The 22,319-nt window shown below is 35.2% G+C and overlaps 1 protein-coding gene and 1 pseudogene across 1 annotated transcript in view; one reads left to right on the top strand and one right to left on the bottom strand.

Annotated features, from left to right (window-relative positions):
- Nucleotides 1-22,319, bottom strand: part of IFT80 (intraflagellar transport 80) — a 131,129-nt gene that overhangs the window by 33,503 nt on the left and 75,307 nt on the right. Inside the window, exons 10-12 of the mRNA XM_010839846.1 lie at nucleotides 13,334-13,452; nucleotides 10,431-10,505; nucleotides 4,444-4,607 (exon numbers count right to left, since the gene is read on the bottom strand). Coding sequence (XP_010838148.1) covers nucleotides 4,444-4,607; nucleotides 10,431-10,505; nucleotides 13,334-13,452 — 358 coding nt within the window. The remainder of the gene's footprint in view (nucleotides 1-4,443; nucleotides 4,608-10,430; nucleotides 10,506-13,333; nucleotides 13,453-22,319) is intronic.
- Nucleotides 6,532-7,858, top strand: LOC104988500 (annotated as a pseudogene).

The raw sequence follows: 22,319 nt of genomic DNA, 5'->3' as shown, positions 1-22,319 counted from the left end.
TTGAGGCAAGAATACTGGAGTGGGTTGCCATTTCCTCCTCCAGGGGATCTTCCCAACCTAGGTACTGAACCTGAGTCTCAGGCGGATTCTTTACCACTGAGCAACTTGATGTTCAACCTCACTACACTGATGCAAAGGCTCTTGCCTGGATCATCAATGACTCATACGGTGCCAAATCAGAGTCTATTTTTAGTCAAGAATCTACTTTTAGTCTTGACCTCCCAGGAGCACTGGATACTCCTGACCATCCTTTCTTGAAACTCCTATGTGCGCTACCAAAAAAACAGTTTTCTCCTGATTCTTTCCTATTTTGGACCATCGCTTATTCTCTTTTTGCTAGTTCTTCCTTCTTTGGTGATCCTTGTTCCTAGGTTTTGTTTTAGGTCACCTTTTCATGCTATATACTTTTCTGGATTATTTTCATGACATCAATCATTATCTAAAAAATGATAATTCAAAGTTCTCTATTTCCAACCCTATCTTTCTCAGATATTCTGAGTAGGCCAAGTTGTAAAAATTATTGGAGATATGTACTGAAGAAGCCAGGAACAAAAGCTGCCTCTGCTCCTTCTCTGTTTCATCAAAGGTTTCTCCTAGTGTCATAAGTGACAGAGATATTGCCCACTACTTTTTGCTCTTTGAAGACTGTCAGTGCTTTAGTGATTCTCTTTAATTCCCAAATTACTCCAGCTTAAGATTTATCTCCAATAGAGTTATTTCATATAACTGAACACACACAAAGAATTACAAAAAGACAGAAGTGACACGAGTAGTCAGCAAAAAAAATTGGACAATTTATACAGATCATAAAACTGCTAATATATGTATAACATATTTAATTTCCAGAGGATCATACTTTTAGTATATTGATTTATAGCTGTTAATAAACCTTAGGATGTTAAGTTTGAGGTCACTGGCTATATTCACAGAGAAAATCATGTCTTCACAATAAGTTATGTTCTAAAATTGCCAATCTAGCTGTTAAAAATGAAAAAGAAAAATACTGTTATAGAATTTTTAACTAAGTATAGAAACAAAAATAGAAAAATTTAACTTCTACTTTAAAAAATGCTTTGGGTGTAACTAAGCCCAGTTATTTTCATAGCTATATAAACTAACTTTTAAAAAAAAGTAAGTTTTCCATCCTTTTGTTGACTGCACATATTATAAACAGCTGGAGGTGTATGGATGAATTTGTCTAATTTCCACAACTGGAGGTGGCCCTGATTCAGTGGCCACCTGAAGTGGGAGGCTGGACCTGTATTTTAATTTTAATACGCAACAGAAACTGGCAGATTGGACAACTATGGAGCTGGGAGCTGAAAGAGTTGCTTCTAAACCTTAGTAACTGCTCTCTAACTTCGCCTTCCTCTACCCAGACTTTCGTTTCAAAGAATCGCTCACAATGACATCATAGTGAATCCATGCAAGGTGGATGAGGAGAATAAGCAAGTTAAAAGCAATACTCCTACTCCTTAATCATAAAGAGTACCTACCTTAATCATATGTACCTCTACTCCTTAATCATAATCAAATGCACTTAACACGCATTAATTGAGCACCTACTATAACGTAAGACCACTAGGCCTGGTTCAAAGAATCCTGCCTGTAAAGGAACTCCCAAGTCAGGAAGGAACCACTGATTTCATACATGAATGGTCCTCGTGAAAGAAAATTTTTACAGGTTAAAGATTCCAGGTACTTCAATTGTGCTTTCTATTGTTAGTGTATATCTCTATCTGCTGCTGCTGCTGCTAAGCCGTTTCAGTCGTGTCCGACTCTGTGCGACCCCATAGATGGTAGTCCACTAGGCTCCCCCGTCCCTGGGATTCTCCAGGCAAGAGTGGGTTGCCATTTCCTTCTCCAATGAATCAAAGTGAAAAGTGAAAGTGAAGTCGCTCAGTTGTGTCCGACACTTAGCCACCCCATGGACTGCAGCCTACCAGGCTCCTCCGTCCATGGGATTTTCCAGGCAAGAGTACTGGAGTGGGTTGCCACTGCCTTCTATCTAGCCTTCAGTAATTACTAGTTTCTTTAAACATAAGAAAACTATTTTCCTTCTCACTTTTCTATCAGTTCTACAATAATTTAAGTTTTAGTTTTTAAAATTTTCTGTTTATGGCAGGATGATATAACATGATTATTTTGTTCAATAAAGTTTATGTAAGTAAAACATAATTTATTTGCATGTAAATCCATAACTCTGAAAATGTTCATAATTCTTTTTTTTTTTTTATCTTCCCACCCTCTCCCTCTCCCACAGAGTCCATAAGACTGTTCTATACGTCAGTGTCTCTTTTGCTGTCTCGTATACAGGGTTATCGTTACCATCTTTCTAAATTCCATATATATGCGTTAGTATACTGTATTGGTGTTTTTCCTTCTGGCTTACTTCACTCTGTATAATAGGCTCCAGTTTCATCCACCTCATTAGAACTGATTCAAATGTATTCTTTTTAATGGCTGAGTAATCATAATTCTTTTTGGCTCTAAAATTCTATGAATTATCAATGGCTTAAATAATAATGAAATATGTTTCAGATGTGAATTAACTATAGGAAAATTCAGAATAAGGTATATTCAGTTGGAAACATACATACCTTATTATAGCTTCCATCTAAAATATGTGATGTTGAATAAGAAAAGTATAGAAACTTCATAGGGATCACTGGGATTTTCAAATTTAAGTTTACTGAAGACAAAAATCTGACTTCCAAATTATTAACAATTACACTCCCATCTTAAATCTGTCTGCTGTCTAGATTCTGCTTTATTTCATTTCATTTCATTCTCTTTACTCTCTTTTAGACAGGAAGGAAGTCCTTTAAAAACAAAACAATTACCAAATGTCCTCTCTCAGAGAATGCCTGAGGCATAAAGAGGCATAAAACTAGAGAATAGCTCTGTTTAGGAGAATTATCTTTTCTACCAGAATGAGAGGTGATGCTATCTTAAAGTACTGAAAATTTAAAAGTGGGACAGTTTTCTAGCTCCAAAATTAGGTGTTCCATGAACTAACAAAATTAACAGCCAGGTCATACCTTTTTTTAACATGTCACAGTAATGAATATTTAGTAATATGTATTAACAGAGAAGAACAATTATTCTGTATCTTACCACTAGGCTTTAAGGATACCTCACTCTCACTCTCACCTCACTAGTTCTTTTTCCTCTTACTCATTTCTAAATATTGATGCGCTCAGCCACTGGTCTTCTCTGTCTATATTCACTTTCTAGGTGACTTTATCATGCCATGGCACCATCTACACATCAATGACTCCCAGATTCATATCTCATCTCCAACTCTCTCCTGAGTCCTGGATTTGTTTATTTCATTGTTTCCTCTCCAACCCCTCTTGAACATCTAGAAAGTATTTAAACTTATCATGACAAAAACAGAACCCTGGGTTTGTGTGACCTACTCAAAACTTCCTCATTCCCCATCTTTCATTCACCCAGGAAAAATTTTAGGATAATATGCTTGTCTTCACTCTCTCATGCCAGCATCTTTACCATGGCCAAGTCTTTACATGATCTGGCTGCTACTTATCTAACTTTGTGTCTTCTCCTATCTCACTCTGCTTAGTTCATGTTGACCTAGTCCTAAAGCCTTGTTCCTTTTAAATATCAATCATTCCCACCATTGCATTTCTTTTCCTATAGTCATTGCCCTGCCCCAGCTCTAGAATTCTCTATGCCCTCACCCTGCATTAATTTTCTTCACAGCATGTATCATTAGTTGACTGTATTTGCTTGATTATTTGTTTTTTTTTATGCACTTTTGTATCCTCAACTTCTAGAAGACTACTTGGCACATAGGAAGCACTCAATATTATTTGTTGGATACGTGTTATGATACAGCATTGCCTTAAAAAAAGTTTTACTCATACTGTGGCATTCCAAAACACCTGACATACTTAAATTTATTTATAAACAGTAATGTGGCCTAAATTTTTATATGAAAATCAAAAATTATTTGTAACTTTCTCCTTCTTTAGTTTAAAAATATGTAAGTATAAAAAATACATGAATATACATAAGCAAAATAAATAGTACAATGAAGCACAATATTTACTATGTTACTAAATAAAGAAAAAGGAAATACTTTCAATAAACTTAAAAATTAACATACATTTTTAGGACTCACAGTCTTGAATTAAAACTATACCAACAGCTACTGAATATATAGATTTACTTCTTACAACTAAGCTTTGATGTTGTGACAATATTTATTTGTCCCATCAACTGGAAATGATACTACAACTTTAGTTCTTTAATTCATGATTAGGACAAATTAGAATTAGAATTCATGATTAGGACAAATTAGGACAAATTAGCTCATCATTCTTCCATATAAAGTCAATATATTAATAGATGAGAAAATGAAAGTCAATTGATGAAAATTTTAATAAATTTCATTGAAAATTATAAAAATGCACTTACTTTTTTCATCAGCTTTGTCTTTTATTGCTATGGTATCATTACTCAGAGAGACAGTCTGTGCATTTAGAATATCTGTTCTCATTCCAGGAAATTTTGGAGAGGAAAGGAAGCGCCCTTCATAAGAATGTAAATAGATACCACCACCATCTACAAGAAGAAAATGTCTAAAAAATACAGAATAAAGATGCATTCTCAAGTAGGATTTACTATAATTTCATTTTCATATTAGAAAATATTTTATGCTTTGGAAATATCTAAATCTTACAATTAAAACAATAATAAGACATAGATATATAAAGAACGAAATATAAAAACAACCTGAAAAGTCAACACTTGGTTGTTCTGATTTGTTTCCTAGGCTTTTGTTTTTTGATGGAGGTAGGAAAAGAAAAATGAAAATGTTCATAATCACCACCCTATAAAGTTTTGATTCCTTTAATATTATAATTCATTTCCTTTCCTAAAGAAGCATATCTATACAAAAGCAATAAAAAATCATGTAATTTACAATTCAGTGAATCTTTTAATGACAGACTCTATTTGTTTTATGAAGCAGTATTAACACATATTTTACAATTAAAGATTATGCTAAGGATCATTAAATTACAGTATTAGATTAAATACTAGGCAGAGTCCTAAACAGTGAAAACGACTTAAAAATTAACATCACAGTGAGCATTTATTAAAATAAGAAGCTTTGATTTTAAAATAATACAGTAATCATGAATAAATGTATTCATATCTAAAAATCTGTTTTTAATATCAGTAGTTGGGTTCATTTGCTGTGATGACAGCTCTGTTAAAGGCATAGTATCCTGTGTTGTTTATTTTTTAAGTCAAAATGTAAACATTTTATGGCTGCTATTTTTTCCTTTGAATTTTTAAGAACATTACAAAAAAACAATTCAAATAATACAGAGAAATTAAAAGATCTCTTGCAATCTTCTTACCTCCGTAGAGATAACTTATGGCAAAGTATGGATAGATCTTAATTAACTCTTTCCTGATGGACATTTATTTTATTTCAAATTATTCATTCTTAAAGAATGTCTAAGGTATATACACATCTCTGTATGTTTACATCGCTTATTTCCTTAGTATAAATCCTAAAAATGCAATAATTGGATCAAAGGGCATATACTTTTAAAAATTTAACATATGTTGTTAAACTCCCCTTTAAAAGGTTTACTGATTTACACTCATACTATTGCTATATCGGAGAGTCTGTTTCTTCAAAGCTGAACATATTATGACTTCTTAAAACTTTATGTTCAAGCTATTAATATCCTTGATTCAAAACTTTTTTTTTTTTTGGATCACACCACACAGCTTATGGTATCTTAGTTCTCCAACTAGGGATTGAACCTGGGCCCTCAGCAGTGAAAGAGCCAAATCCTAACCACTGGGTGGCCAGGGAATTCCCCAGAACTATTTCTTGATTCAAGAATTGCTAACTGTTCCTTTTTGCTGTGGAAACCATTAGGAAATAAACATCAAGACAAACAAAAGTTAGTATATAATGAACACCAAAAATGTACACTTGAATTAAATGAATACTTGAGTACTGCTGCGTGGCTTATTTAATTGAAGGATTTGGCCCTTACACATTATGAAAACAATATTTGCTAATGTTGACAAGTGACACATCATACTAGTATATATTCTTTTTTTGTCTCAGTAATAAAAGCATTTTCTCTTCTAAAACTAAAGTTTTAACTTCCTGTGAATAAACACTATTCCAAGGGGCAAACATTTCTAATGTACAAATATGGCCAGCAATGGTTAGTAAATAAAATATTCTTTAATTATCTAATCATTTACGCTATTAACATATGACTTTACCAAGAGCATATTCAATACGCGTTTATAAATACTGTATAAAGAAATAAATTTATTTGGAACTATTCAAGTAAAAAAGAATTTCAAAAATATGGTTTTTTAGATAGCTGACATCTTACCTTTTAACTAGCAAAGATGTCTTTTTATTTGCAAAATTAACCATATCAATCAATCAATCAATCAATCACTGGTTCAATATCATTAAACAGTTGGTAGAAAATCTGATACAATTATTTTCTTGATCACTCAGGGTCATCAATATGATGATCATACTCTTTAGCAACTATGCAACTGATAGCTTTGATACTTAGGAGAATGTTGGTGCTATGCTTCCACCATCTTTCCAGCCCTTAGTCAGACAGGCACAGAGACACTTCTGGAAGTAACATTGAAATGGCTGCCCAAGGAGAACCCCAAGTTCAGTTCAAACTTGTTTTGGTTGGTGATAGTGGTACTGGAAAAACTACATTCATGAAATGTCATCTGACTGGTGAATTTGAGAAGAAGTATGTGGCTACCTTGGGTGTTAAGGTCCATCCTTTCGTGTTCCATACCAACAGAGGACCGATTAAGTTCAGTGTATGGGATACAGCTGGTCAGGAGCAGTTTGGTGGACTGAGAGATGGCTATTATATACAAGCTCAGTGTGCCATTGTAATGTTTGATGTAACATCAAGAGTTAACTTACAAGAATGCACCTAACTGGCACAGAGATCTGGTATGAGTGTGTGAGAACATCCCGACTGTGTTGTGTGGCAACCAAGTGGATATTAAGGACAGAAAGGTTAAGGAAAAGTCAACTGTCTTCCACTGAAAGAAGAATCTTCAGTACTATGACATTTCTGCCAAAAGTAACTACAACTTTGAAAAGCCCTTCCTCTGGTTTGCTAGAAAAGTGATCAGGACCCTAACTTGGAGTTTGTTGCCATGCCTGCTCTTGCCCCGCCAGAGGTGGTCATGGCCCCAGTCTTGGCAGCACAGCACGGGCACGATTTAGAGGCTGCTTAGACAACTGCTCTCCCAGATGAAGATGATGACCTGTGAGAAAGTGAAGCTGGGGCCCAGTGTCAGAAGTCTAGTTTTATAGGCAACTGTCCTGTGATGTCAGTGATGCAGTGTGTTTGCCACTTTATTATATAGCTAAGAAGAACATGTGTTTAATCTTTGGATACGGGAGGAGATGGATGGGCTTTCGAGTGAATATGGCAGTTTAAAAAAAAATACCCTCATTTTTTGGACCTGCATATTTAGGTGTTTCAGAACACAGTTGTTTCCTCCTTGAGTTTCAAATATAAGACTGCTATAGTCACATGACAATATTGAGAGGTGGAATCTTGTTTGTTACTGTCATTCCTATTTCTTTTCGTTTAAAATCAGAATAAAGTTGTGTTTAAAAAAAAAAATGGCTCTGTGCCATTAGTTTTTCTCCATGCTCCCTTGCCAGCAGTCACTTTCTTCCTGTCATTGTGCCAGATTCTAATAGCCCACCAGCATTCATTATCTGGCTCTTTGTAGAAGGCTATGGGCTTCCCAGGTAGCACAGTGGTAATGAATCCGCCTGCCAATGCAGGAGATGCAGGAGACACAAGTTCAATCCCTGGCTTGGGAAAATATCTCTGAGTAGGAAAAAGCAATCCACTCCAGTATTCTTGCCTGGGAAATCCCATGGACAGAGAAGCCTGGCAGGCTGTGGTACATAAGGGTTGCAAGAGAGTCAGACACAATCTAGCAACTACACAACAACAAATGGGCTAGAAAACCTGATAATAACACTCTCAAGAGCTACCAAGTGGTGAGTAAAGGAATGAGGTAATTAATGGTTTTAGTGAAAAGATTTCATGGGTATCAATCTTAAGTAATTGCAGATTATATTTTCATGCTTTATTCCTGGTTTTATCACGTTTAACTTTCTAACTCTGACCTCTGATTCAGTAGGGTACGACTGTACGTTACAGATTGATTGATCATTTTCATGGAAAAATGTGGGTTCCTGAGTAATAGCTATTACTAATTTACTCCAGTTAATTGGCCCAGAGTTTCTCAGTCCTGTATACACAAAGTCTTGGTAGAGAATATTGTTTTTCAAACTCCAGATCACAACCTAGTAGTGCCTCATAAAATGAATGAACTTCAACCAGTATTTTAAAACAAATACAAGACAGAAAATACGGGAACAATGAGGTCAAAACTATGTTATAGTAATTTGCCTGTTTCACTGTCATTCTCCCATCATTACTGATGTTTACTTGTAATAAGTTTATTCTTATCATTTATAATAAATTGATACCTTTTAAATCTCTCAATTTTACTTTCTAGTATTTTGTTCTTGTTCAGTTCCTAAGTCATGTTTGACTCTTTGTGACCCCACAGACTGCAGCACACCAAGCTCCCCTATCCTTCACTATCTCCCAGAGTTTGCTCAGATTCAAGTCCACTGAGTCAGTGAGGCCATCCTCTGTTGCCCCCTCCTCCTTCTGTCCTCAATCTTTCCCAGCTTCAAGGTCTTTTCCAATGAGTTGACTCTTCATATCAGGAGGCCAAAGTGTTAATAGTTTCAGCTTTAGCATCAGTCCTTCCAATGGCTATTCAGGGTTGATTTCCTTTAGGATTGACTGGTTTGATCTCCTTGCTGTCCAAGGGACTCTAAAGAGTCTTCTCCAGCACCACAGTTCAAAAGCATCAATTCTTTGGCGCTCAGCCTTCATTATGGTCCAATTCTCATATCTGCACTTGACTAACGGAAAAACTATAGCTTTGACTATACGGATCTTTGTCAGCAAAGTGATGTCTTTGCTTTTTAATACATTGTCTAGGTTGTCATAGTATTCCTTCCAAGGAGCAAGAGTCTTTTAATTTCATGGCTTGTAGTCACCATCTGCAGTGATTTTGGAGCCTAAGAAAATAAAATCTGCCACTGTTTCCATTTTTTTTCCCCATCTATTTGCCAAAAAGTGATGGAACCAGATGTCAGGATCTTAGTTTTCTGAATGTTGAGGTTTAAGCCAGCTTTTTCACTCTCCTCTTTCACTTTCATCAAGAGGTTCTTCAGTTCCTCTTTGCTTTTTGCCATTAGGGTGGTATCATCTGCATATCTGAGGTTATTGATATTTCTCCCAGCAATCTTGATTCCAGATTGTGATTCATCCAGCCTGGCATTTTGCTTGAAATACTCTGAATATAAGTTAAATAAGCAGGTTGACAATATACAGGCTTGACGGACTCCTTTCCCAATTTTGAACCAGTCTGCTGTTCCATGTCTGGGTCTAACTGTTGCTTCTTGTTCCACATACAAGTTTCTTAGGAAACAAGTTATGATGGTCCAGTATTCCCATCTCTTTAAGAATTTTCCACAGTTTGTTGGAATCCACACAAAGGCTTTAGCATAGTCAATGAAGCAGAAGTAGATGTTTTTCTGGAATTCTCTTGCTTTTTTCATGTTCCAATGGATGTTGGCAATTTGATCTCTAGTTCTTCTGTCTTGTCTAAATCTAGCTTATACATCTGGAAGTTCTCAGTTCACGTAGTGTTGAAGCCTTGCTTGAAGGATTTCTAGCATAGTAAAGGCCAACACGTATAACCCACATATGGACCTCAATAACTTTAAGGATGTAAAGTTATTTTGTTATTTGAGGATGTAAAGAAATTTTGAGACCAAAAAGTTTTAGAACTACTGATCTAAGAGCTTATTATCGTACTTTTTGTTTTCTTTTAAAATAAATAGAAGAACAGATTGATTTCGGTGTACCAGTGATTTCAGAACATACCATCCTATAAATGGCATACTTTAAAGAGTACTTTCAGAGAAGGCAATGGCACCCCACTCCAGTACTCTTGCCTGGAACACCCCATGGACAGAGGAGCCTGGTAGGCTGCAGTCCACAGGGTTGCTAAGAGTCGGACACGACTGAGCGACTTCACTTTCCCTTTTCACTTTCATGCATTGGAGAAGGAAATGGCAACCCACTCCAGTGTTCTTGCCTGGAGAACCCCAGGGACGGGGGAGCCTGGTGGGCTTCCATCTATGGGGTCGTGCAGAGTCAGACACGACTGAAGCGACTTAGCAGCAGCAGCAGCAGCAAAGAATACTTTACTGCAATTTAAAATATTTTAATCCCAAATTCAATAGTGAAACATGATAAATAAATTACCTTTCTGCTTGCAGAATTAAACTAACAGTTCCTTCCTTGAGATCAAATATAAGTGGTGTATTCCAGTTCTTTGTACTGAAAGACAAATAAAATGGATACTTATTTACACTTAAAATACTTTTTAATAAGTAGATGGGTATTCATTTTAAACAAAGCATCTTTAGTTTCACAGTAACTCTGTATATGATTCTATTATAGCACTTGGTGGTTGTTCTGAAATAATTCACTTACACATCTGTATACCTGACTAGAAAGTGGAGTCTGTGTTCCCAGCACCTAGCACATAGTAAGTACTCCATAAATGTTTATTCTAGGAACCACAACATGTGAACTGAGGAATCATAAGTTCATGTTCTGTCATTTATTAGCTCTGTGATGTGAGCATGTCATCTAATGTTTCTCTTTCAAAAAATAGTAGCAGCATAGCATAGTGAAAAGAGGATGGGGTTTTTTTGGTCATTATTGTGTAATATTTTATTGCATGGATATGGCACAGTTTGTTTATCTATTCTAACGTTGATGGACATTTGGTTGATTTCAGATTTTGATTCTTATGAATTGTGATGCTATGAACATTCTTTTTTTTATTTATTTTTAATTGAGAGGTAATTGCTTTACAATATTATATTGGTTTCTGCCATATATTAACATAAAATCAGCCATAAGTGTACATATGTCCCCTCCCTCTTGAGAGGATGGGGTTTTGGCTAGACAGATCAGGATTAGAAATCTGTTTTCACCACCTGTCAGCCTTATGATCTTAATAAGCTTAACCTCCTAAACAACAGTTTCATTATTTGTAAAATGGTGATAATGATGTCTTACCTAAAGTATCTAGTTAACTGCCTATTGTGTAGCAGATACTGAACAAAAACTGTAATAACAATAACATGATCACTTTTCCTAACGGTCTCCCAGTGTAAGTGTTGAGCAAATGAAGATTTTTGTGGAACATTCTGTAACTGTAAAATTCTATATACATGTAAGCTATGACTATGCTTACTGAACAAATGGATAAAACAAATGAACAAATAACTCCTATGAGTTTCATGATGTAGTGTGATTCAAAGATAGGGATGGGCAGAAAGGATATTTACAAACTGAAAAACCCATCCTCAAATAATCAAAGTTGCTCGATAGTTTAAAATGTTTTATTATTCCTATATATTCTAAACTTCTCTCAATTACTTTCATAGAACTAATTCTTTAAATCTAATTCTTTAAATCTCATATGCAGATCCAGAAGATGGGGGAAGGGAAAGGTTGCCGTAAGCAGGCACATTGCTGGAAATTAATCACGGCTAACACAGAGCCTGATACCCATTTCAGTAAGTAAATGCATGCATAAAGCCAAATGGTGAATAAACTGTCACTAATAATTAGCAAGTCTGAGGTTCACAGGTATGATAAAGCTACATACTTTTGTACTTTAGAAAAAATATCACACATGCTTCATTTATGCAGTCATTAGAATTAACCTTCATTCTTTGTCAAGACAGCTAAAAAGAACAATGAGTATGAGGGTTTTTTTCTATGTCCCCTTACAAAATATCTGAGATTCTTGACAACTAAGATATATACACATGTCATGGAGATATAAACTCCTTAAACTAAATGTTGATCAGAATAAGGGAATTTTCTATACAACTATTTGAGAAATCAAGTGAAAATTTAACATAGAATGCTCATATGTGATTTTCTTTGGAACTTCTTTCCATATAAACCAGTATATTGTTTTCAGGTTTATTTTTAAAATTAAATTTTTTTATTACTAAAAAAGGAACAACAGTTATTAGGAACTTGGATTCAAATCTCAGCTCTTCCTTTAGTAAAGACGTTAAGTAGTTTGACCCAGGGTATTATTAATATTTAATTACCTCTGCATCCTTCAGTTTCTTCATTTTGTAAAATGGGAGTAATGATAATATTCAACACACAGAGTAAATCAGATCATGAACATAAAAGATAGTATAACAGTGCTCAGTAAAGAATGGTTGTTATAATCTAAAATACCAGGTATTTTTATAATAATTTAATGAAATATATTTTGGTATGATGGCTCTCAGTACTACTTCATTTCCTCTACTGTGCACTGGAATTCCACTTTAATAAATATTTTGTACCTTAGTGAATGTCTTGCCAACAAGAGAGGGGAAACAATGTTAAATCAGAAAAGAAAAGCAATTTAATATTTTGATACATATTAACTGGTGTGAGAAAGGTAGTGTGAGAAAAAAATTAAATAACAGCTTCTAAAGCTTTAGTAAATATTTTAAAAAGCAACCTCTCTAATACAAGTAATAATGATATCAATCTTTCAGATTCAAACATTATGTCTTAAATTTCAGTAATTTTGCAATTTCCCACTGGGGAAGCCCAACACAAAGTATACTGAATATATTTTCTTTCATCATTTCTGGACAACTCTGGATTATCAATATGAACGTTTATGATTACCCTGGCCTATGATATTAAGCCTGAACACCTCCTTGTGTCCTTACTGAACATCTTTCAGCCTGCTGTCAGGCTGTAAGCTGTCCTCTCTGCCAATGGTTAGGTGATTCCTTTTCATACCATTTACCGGATGCTCCTAAACTTCTCTGGGCTTTGAAATAAAAGTATACTAAAGTCCTTGAGCTATGAGTAAAATAAGAGAAAGCATTATCCCAGAGAAGGTATTTTGTATTACAAAAGTGATTATTAACCTTTGATGCACAACTATTATATCTATTTTCTCTGCTCATAGCTCACTTTTTATCACTTCTCAGTTAGGAGTAAGTTCAAGATAGGTGACGTTTTTGAGAAAGTTAAGTTTACGCCAAACCATGTTAATATGACAGCTGGAAAATAAATTTTTTTTCATAGACAAAACTCTAGATTTTAAAGAAATGCAAGATGCTTACGAGAACACATAACACTGAAGAGATGTTGAAACAACTAAGTGTGCATAGTTCAAAGAGGCTTTAATGACTCTGTCACGGAATTCCAGTAAATCCACTGCGTCGTTAAGAACGTTACGAACCTAAACAAGGAAAAATGAAATACCAACGAACATTAAAATACATCAAACTTTTAATTAGATAAGTTAGCAAGATTCTGAAACACACCAAAAAAGAAAAAAAAATTAAAAGGCATTCTTGTTATCTAACCATAGAAAGAAGAATTCAATAGGAACCAGGCATAAGATGACATATTTGGGTACAAAAATTGACCAATAAAAGTACAGATACAGAAAAGTTAGAAATCAGTAGAAAATGATCTATAGAGATTTTTAATCTGAAAGCCAACCTGTATGATGTAGCAGTGGTGCAGTGTTAGAACAGTGAAGTATATAGCCAAAGGAGTATAGCTTATGGGAGGTGGAAAGAGATCACATGATTTCTGCTCAAAATAGTAAGAATATCTCTTTCTAGGGCTAGGTTTTACTTTAAAATTTAAGTTCTAAAAAAGAGATATAATAACTTCAAAAATCAAAAGTGGAGTAGGAGGTGTTAGTAAAGAAACTGACTGCATAGTGAAGAAGCCAAGCTGCACAGAGGGGTGGAAAATGTTTCCATATGTAAAAATACAGAGATAACATATAAGAAAACTAAGCACCAACTAACAAACAGAGATGTGCCCATGACAGTCAAAACTGTTATAAAAGTTTGTTAACTGAATAAAGTTTACAAGGATTTTAAAGTTTGGCAATACCAGCCAAAAATTTTGAAATTGACAGATAATCTACAACAAATTAAAAAATACATTGGGCAAGAAAAATTTATGAAATTTCCGGTTAATACCAGAAGATATTAAATTAAGAGGTAAAAAATTGAGAGAGATTAATTATACCTAGAAGTTAATACTTCTCTAAATTTCCATCAAAATATTATCATCTTTCTAAATTGATATGACAATTATAGTATTAATGAAGAATAAAAGGCTATGAAAAAAAATAGGAAGATAAAGTCAAACTTCTTACAAGTACTTCCTCAAAGTACTTATATCTATAAGGCATATATTTTTATTACCTATTCCCTAACTCCTATCCCTATCAGTCATTACCATGCCAAGAGATAGCAGAATTATATACACATATAATCCTTGACCTAGCAATCTTACTTCTAGAATTCTATACCAAAATAAACAGGCAAAATTATGAAATAACATACAAATAGGCTCTTACTACATACATCACTACTGGTAATAGCAAAAGACTGGAAACAACCCAAATGTGTATCAATAAGGGATAGGCTGAATAAACTACATTCACAGAGTAGAATAACACATAGCTATAAAAAGGACTGAGTAATATCTATGGAGTGATCTCCACAGATTGCTATGATACCCACTATATAGATATCCACTATTTATTGTAAAATAAAAAGTGCAAGATGCAAAAAAGTATGTATAGTATGATACTTTTTATCTTATAAAGGGAAGGCTATGAAGATATATAGATTTATTCATATTAAAAAAACAAAAAATATAAAATAATATTCAGCAATAATATTGAGGTTATTATTTTAAATTATATTTTAGGGTATATTCTAGAATATATTAATGTCTTTAGGAGCCAAAATTTTCTTATAAGAGAAAAGAACTGCATATAAAACAAATCAGAAGTAAAACACCATAATCTTGAATTTGAACTTGAAACCTCAGTACATACTCATGATATATTTTTATCCGTCAAAAAGTACATTTTAGCTAGGAGTAAGGATCAAACCAATAGCAATGAGCATACCTAGAACTTGGATCATGGTCTCCCGGTAGCATTCCCCTCCAAAAGGAACAAAGGCTTCTTTAAAAAATGGCTGATTCCAAGTTTGGAATAGGAAATGTATAAAAATGAAATTTTTTATACATTTTTTTTATACATTGAATATCTTATCATAAATGCAAGCAAGCTATTAAAATCATCCCAAATGAACAAAGGAGTCAACTGGGCAAAGATGGAACATTCGAGCATTAAAGAGAATAATGACTGCAATGGATTGAAATATACCAAAATTTTTAAATCTGTAAGTTTATAATAACATCATCATCAACATCAACAAAGAAACTCATTGGGAATGCCAGGAAATGAACTCATTATTTGAAAACTGATAAATAAAGGAAAATACTCAGAATTTGTCTTACTTCAGGGTAACAAATAGTTGATTAGGCAAAGTCTATTATAGAAGGATTTTAGCTAACAAATGTAGAAGGAATGACAGAATCACAAGATGCAACTCCTGATGAGACACGGTTCTAAATAAGTACCATCCTTGACTGCTAAAAATATTAAAGTAAAAACCTAATGGGAAACTATATGACAGGTGAATCAGACTTGTAACACCTAAACACACTGATCAATCTCATCATAGTTAAAAGAGAGATAAGAAGACATTATGTGTCTCGAGACAACAGGAAGTACACAGCATCACGTACAAAGTATTCTTTATATATTTATCAAAGCTCTAAATCTAATCATGAGTATACAGGAAATACAGGAGCTAAATAAAAATGTTACATGTAATCATACCACAAGGATGCAAACAGAGGAATGTGGGAAATCCAAAAGAACAAATGACTTGGTTTCTTAAACAAACAAACAAATAAATGAAGAGGAATTGTTCCAGATTTCAAAAGACTGAAGAGAAAAATGAACCAAATATAATGTGGGACTTTGTTTCCTAATACAAACCAACCAACCATAAATGTATGTATTAGAAAACAGCTAAAGAAATGGGACAGACTTAGGAGACAACTAGAGAAATGTGAAATATTTACTATGTTAAAATAAAAATAGTCCTTATCTTTGAGACTTTTTTTAAAAAGTCTTAATAAAAAGAAAGAAAAAGACACTGATAACATTTGCTTCACTCTTTGATGAATGTGGGAAATGACTGAAAAGGGAGTAGTAGTCTGATGGTAGGTGCTTCAAAGGAGCTGGAATCCTTTAAGGAAGAAGTTACTGTGGTCTGGGTTCACCAATGAGGGGTTAGGAGACACCTATATGACCCCTAGACCCAGTAATTCTTGGCATAACGAAGAAAAACGCTTCTACTTATGAAGGCTGAAGGAGAAACACTGGTCTCAGCAGTCAGTCAGTTTTTACTTAGAACAAAAATGTGAAGTGTACTTTCAGTGAAAAGGCTGGGCTCTGTCTGCAAGACCACAGGTAGGTGCTGTAGGTTGTGTACTGCACAACTCTAGGTCTAAGTGACGGGCCCCCTAGAACCAAGAGGGCCATGACTGAAGGTGGTGACCCTGTGGGTCTCTCTTTAAAGCCTAGGGTGTTCTAGGTTTTTCTTTCAGGAAGGGGAGAAGAGAGCTACCCCCAGGCCCCAGGCTTTGATTTCAGAGACCTGGATCAGGCCCCTGGTCTCTCTTCGAGTCCTTTCTGCTCCATTAGTCTGCAGGAGCCCCTCTCGGCTCTGCTTCTGCCTCCCCGCTTCTGGGCCAGGAGTCAAGCAGGTTGGAGACTTCACTCCATACTCTGCTTTTTTATTCCATTTCTGGCCCACAGAGATGTTTATCCTGTTTTTGAGTCCAGATAAATCTCTTTTAAAAATATATCTCATAAATTATTGATCTCCTTGGAGCCAAATGTATGCCTTATCCTTCCAAGTATGAACTGATGACACCATTTTCACCAGAAGTCTGAGCTCCCAGAGACTTTTTTAAAAGGTCCAAAATGCCATCCTTTCCTAGAAACATTTGAAAGCTAATGGAACGAAATAAAAATCTCTAAAGGAAGTTATATGGAGGTTTCTTTACAGCAACATGATACCCAGTGAAATAAACTGGCTGTTAACACAGGTTTAGGACAATTAATTCAATATTTTAAAAATCTGATTGTATGAGCTTCTGTCATTATTCAAATTACAAACAGATTTCTTAAACTTCACATTGGCCTAAAGCTTCGCGTGGGGGAATTCTCTTTTTTGTGAATCTGGAACACCAGAACAGCAATAAAACATCCTGGCCATAATAACAAACAAAAGACACACTGATAATTGCTGTTATAATTTCAAAGTTATGGTGAGTCCTACGTCAGAAGTGTCCTGTGATGAATTTTTAAATGCACCCACATTTGCTCTGTTCGATTCAGGGCAGCTTCATACTTGTATCACCTAATACTTTCACCTAAGCACAATATTTGACCCCTCAGACTGACCTAAGTCCAAAAATTCTGTTTCCACATTTCCAAATACACATTTAATCCTAAATATAGATATAGCCATAGCAATAAATACCATTTATTTTTGTTTTACATACATGATCTCATTTAATCATCAAAAATACTCTCATTAACTTTTATCTTTACAGGAGATAGAGTGACTAAGAATTAAATAATTTTGAACTATGGCAACATTCAAATTGTGTAAATGCCAAATCTGTGCCCCATGCTAAAGGGACAGTGGCAGGAAAGAGCAAATGGAAACTTGAGACCTAAGGAATGCCTCATCTCTTCCACCTGTACCCTCTTCCCTTCTAGGCCCTTCCTCCCAGCAAAGACATCTACTTTGCTTTTGGAAAGAAATATTGCTAGAATTCAGCCTGGAGACAAAGCACAAGTTAGGAAACCTTCTCACTCTTGGTTACTGTATCACATAAAAGCTGAGGTCCAGGGAGACAGGTAATGTCTCAGGACAATGAAACCTATTACCAGGTAGTAACTGTCGGTCAAGGTCTAGAGTTAACAATTAGGGCTCAACACGATCTCTGGTTTCTGAGTTAATGAGACACAAATCAACAGTCTACAAAGCTTCTAAGTAAACTGTGAAACTCTAAACCAGGCAAACAAAAAGTCGTGGCTATTGTCCCTATTGGAATCTATGGCTCCATCTTAAAAACATTAAGTGGGCTGTTAAAATGTAGACTCCAGAAAGGAAATCCTTCCAAGTGGGAGATCTTCCCCAAAAGGCAAGCTAGAGTTGCCAAATTAACCACGCAACTAACTTCAGTGCTAAAACAAAGAATTCTCAGGATATTCCTGGCCAGCTGGGCTTTTGTTATGGACCTTGTAATCACAGTGTGCTGTTTTTCCTTCACCCATTCTCCAAATTGTTTTCATTCCAGCTGCCCTGTATTCCTTTCATCATTATAAACTGGGAAGATGGGGAGGAGGAGGAGAATAATTAAAACTCATATTTATTTAGTTTTCCAGACCAAAGAGTTAGAGCTGGAATGACTTGGATGAGTCTAGGTTATCATCTTTTAGAGAGGGGATGGGTTTGTTTTCAAAAGCAAATGGAATAGCTACATTAGTTAAGTAGAGCACTTCTGAATTATACGTATATATGAATAGGGGTAAGCATTAATATGTGTTGTGACTAGACTGTAAAGGGGTTAGTGATTTCCACCTACTGGTATTCACATCCTTATGTAAGTCTCTCCACTTGTGTGTGAATTAGACCTCATAGCTCACTTCTAATGATGAGAAAAAGGCTTAAATGATGAGATGACACTTCTAAGTTGAGGTTATAAAGAACTATGACTTACGTTTCACTCACACGCTCTGTGCCCTTCACACTTGCTCTCACAAAGCTGCCAGGATGTGAGCTGCCCAGTGGAGAGGCTACATGTAAGGAACTGAGGGAGGCCTCCAGACAACTGCCAACAAGAAACTGAGGCCCTCAGTTCAACAGCCCTTGAAAAATGGAAGCCTGCCAACAACCATATTGGTGAGCTTGGAAGCAAGTCCTCTCCAGTTGAGGATGCTTCAGGTGCTACTAAAAACCCTGGCCAACACCTTAATTGCAGCCTTATGAGAAACTCTGTGTCAGAAGATTTACTAAGCCATGCCTGGATTCTTGACTCAAAGAAATTAAGAGATAATAAATATTGCTGTTTTAAACCCCTAAGTTCATTTATTGGGCAGTCATCAATAACTAATAGTTACAGTTGCTAAGCAGCTAAAGGATAGACTATAGTGGATAGCTGTTGGTTTCTGTCTGCCCAGAATCAAATGCTATCTTTTCTAGTAACTATGCCTTGGTTTTCCTTTGGGGAACCATACCCATAATTCTAAGTGACTAAGTGGTTTTGATGGGGTTGATTCCATTCCCTCCAACTCCCAGCTAAATATACTTGACCCAGACTCTTGGCACATGAAATCCAATGCTGAGACTTCTGCTGAAACTACTAGGGGGCTAGAGGGAAAAGCACTCTTTCTGCTGGGCTTGAAGTTGGTAGAATGTAAGCCTAGAGCTACCAAGGCCATAAAGGAGAGACAGCCTTTGTAAAAATGAAGCCAATACAGAAAAAAGGAGAGTACAGGAAGAGAAAGTGATGGAAGTCCAGTTGACCTTATTTAAGCCTCTGAATCCAATACCACCTCATCAGTCTATCTCTTGACTTCACATGGACCAATAAATTTCTTTTGTTTCTTTATTCTTTACCTTCATTTAATCAATCTGAGATTAATTTATGAAAAAAAAAATTTCAACATATTAATCCAGAAGGTCCCATGAGAACAGGAACCAAATCTGTCTTATTCAAAACTGTATCAACCATTGCCTAGCTCAAGGCATTGCAAGTAGGTTACCAAATGAGTAAATGAAACTGTTGTAAAAAAAAAAAAAAAAACTATGGATAGACCCAGCTTAGCAAAAATGCAATATAAATGTCTTATAGTCATTGAGAGTAAGATCCTTTTACAAAAGTAAAAATAGTGTTCTTGTTCTAAAGCTTTGAAAGATTATTTGTAAACACTATTTTAAGTATAAAGACAATTCGGTTTAGATAAGCTATTTAAAAACCTCACTGTTCATCTTATCTGATATAAAAATCCTCTAATTCTAAGATGATTCCTTTTTTTATGAAAGAAAAATTTCTCTTTTTAAATATATTCTCATCTTGGGGCATTTCTGAAATTAAGGCAATATTATATTAGCTAGCCCCCATGCCCTATATGAATAAAACTGTGTCCCGAAGTCAGCTGACTAGAACTCACAATGCATTCCTTATCACAGACACAATACTATAATAATGTCTTAGTTCCCAGGCTAACTAACAAAAATATATATTTATACTATCAAATAGATCTAACTACTCATTTACAGGAAATACAGAAGACAGAGAAGTACGTCAAACCAAACCACGGGGATACTGTCAGCAAAAGTCCAGACTCTGGAGACAGACAAAAAATTAATTTAGTGTCTTCAACAGATAAACTGCAAGGGGTAAAAATAAAGATGGAAGGGGTATCTAAAGACTAAAAGATACTTAAAACATATATCAACCAATTGTAACATGTAAACCATTTTGGATCCTAATTCAAACAAAAACAAACCTTTAAAAATGTGATATGGAGGAGACAATTGAAAATTTGAACATTTTTTAGATATTCCTTTGATAATATTAAGGAATTAGTATTTTTAAGATACAATGGTATTGTGGGTATTTAAAAAAAAAAAGAGTCCTTATCTTTTAGTTGTACATACTGAAATTTTTGCAGCCGAAATGATATCTAAATTCTCTTCAAAATAACTGGGGCAGGGGAAAAGTAGATATGGACATGGATGGGGCAGGCTTGATCATGGGCAGATGGTTGTTGGGGCTGGGAAATGAGCACAAAGAGATTCATTATACTATTCTCTCTATTTGTGTGTTTTAAATTCTCCATAAGTTTAAAATTTTTAAAATAAGAAAGCAGAATAAAGAAAATGTGTAAGTTACCTAATTATTACCACTAATGACCCTACTATCCAAATTTTAAAATCTGATACTTAGCCTAAAGAATACCTGAAATCACAAGTTATGTTTTCAAATTTTTATAGTAATTACAATCATCTAAATTCTGAATACTAAAGATAGAGGCAACTGATAAGGACAGCAGAAAGAACAGGAAGAAGGTAGAGCTCCCTTTACTTTGGCAGATGGTTTGCCATGAACAAATCATCTTTGGCCACTCCTCCTACCTTTCATCAACTAACTTTTAGAATATTTGTCAACCTCTTATTACATGTGAGGCACTGGGCTAGACCCTATGCCTCGACCAGTAACAGTGAAGAAGCTGAAGTTGAAAGGTTCTATGAAGACCTACAAGGCCTTTTAGAACTAACACCCAAAAAAGATGTCCTTTTCATTATAGGGGACTGGAATGCAAAAGCAGGAAGTCAGGACACACCTGGAGTAATAGGCAAATTTGGCCTTGGAATACAGAATGAAGTAGGGCAAAGAACGCACTGGTCATAGCAAACACCCTCTTCCAACAACACAAGAGAAGACTCTACACATGGACATCACCAGATTTTAACCGAAATCAGACTGATTATATTCTTTGCAGCCAAAGATGGAGAAGCTCTATACAGTCAGCAAAAACAAGACCAGGAGCTAACTGTGGCTCAGATCATGAACTCCTTATTGCCAAATTCAGACTGAAATTGAAGACAGTAGGGAAAACCACTAGACCATTCAGGTACGACCTAAATCAAATCCCTTATGATTATACAGTGGAAGTGAGAAATAGATTTTAGGGACTAGATCTGATAGAGTGCCTGATGAACTACGGACGAAGGTTCATGACATTGTACAGGAGACAGGGATCAAGACCATCCCCATGAAAAAGAAATGCAGAACAGCAAAATGGCTGTCTGAGGAGGCCTTACAAATAGCTATGAAAAGAAGAGAAGTGAAAAGCAAAGGAGAAAAGGAAAGATATAAGCATCTGAATGCAGAGTTCCAAAGAATAACAAGAAGAGATAAGAAAGCCTTCCTCAGCGATCAATGCAAAGAAATAGACGAAAACAACAGAATGGGAAAGACTAGAAATCTCTTCAAGAAAATTAGAGATACCAAGGGAACATTTCATGCAAAGATGGGCTCGATAAAGGTATGGACCTAACAGAAGCAGAAGATATTAAGAAGAGGTGGCAAGAATACACAGAAGAACTGTACAAGAAAGAGCTTCATGAC

Source organism: Bison bison, unplaced genomic scaffold (genome assembly GCF_000754665.1).
Source record: "Bison bison bison isolate TAMUID 2011002044 unplaced genomic scaffold, Bison_UMD1.0 scf7180017864135, whole genome shotgun sequence".
NCBI lineage: Eukaryota > Metazoa > Chordata > Mammalia > Artiodactyla > Bovidae > Bison > Bison bison.
The sequence above is the reverse complement of the archived record's forward strand: the minus strand, read 5'-3'. Positions and strand labels throughout refer to the sequence as shown.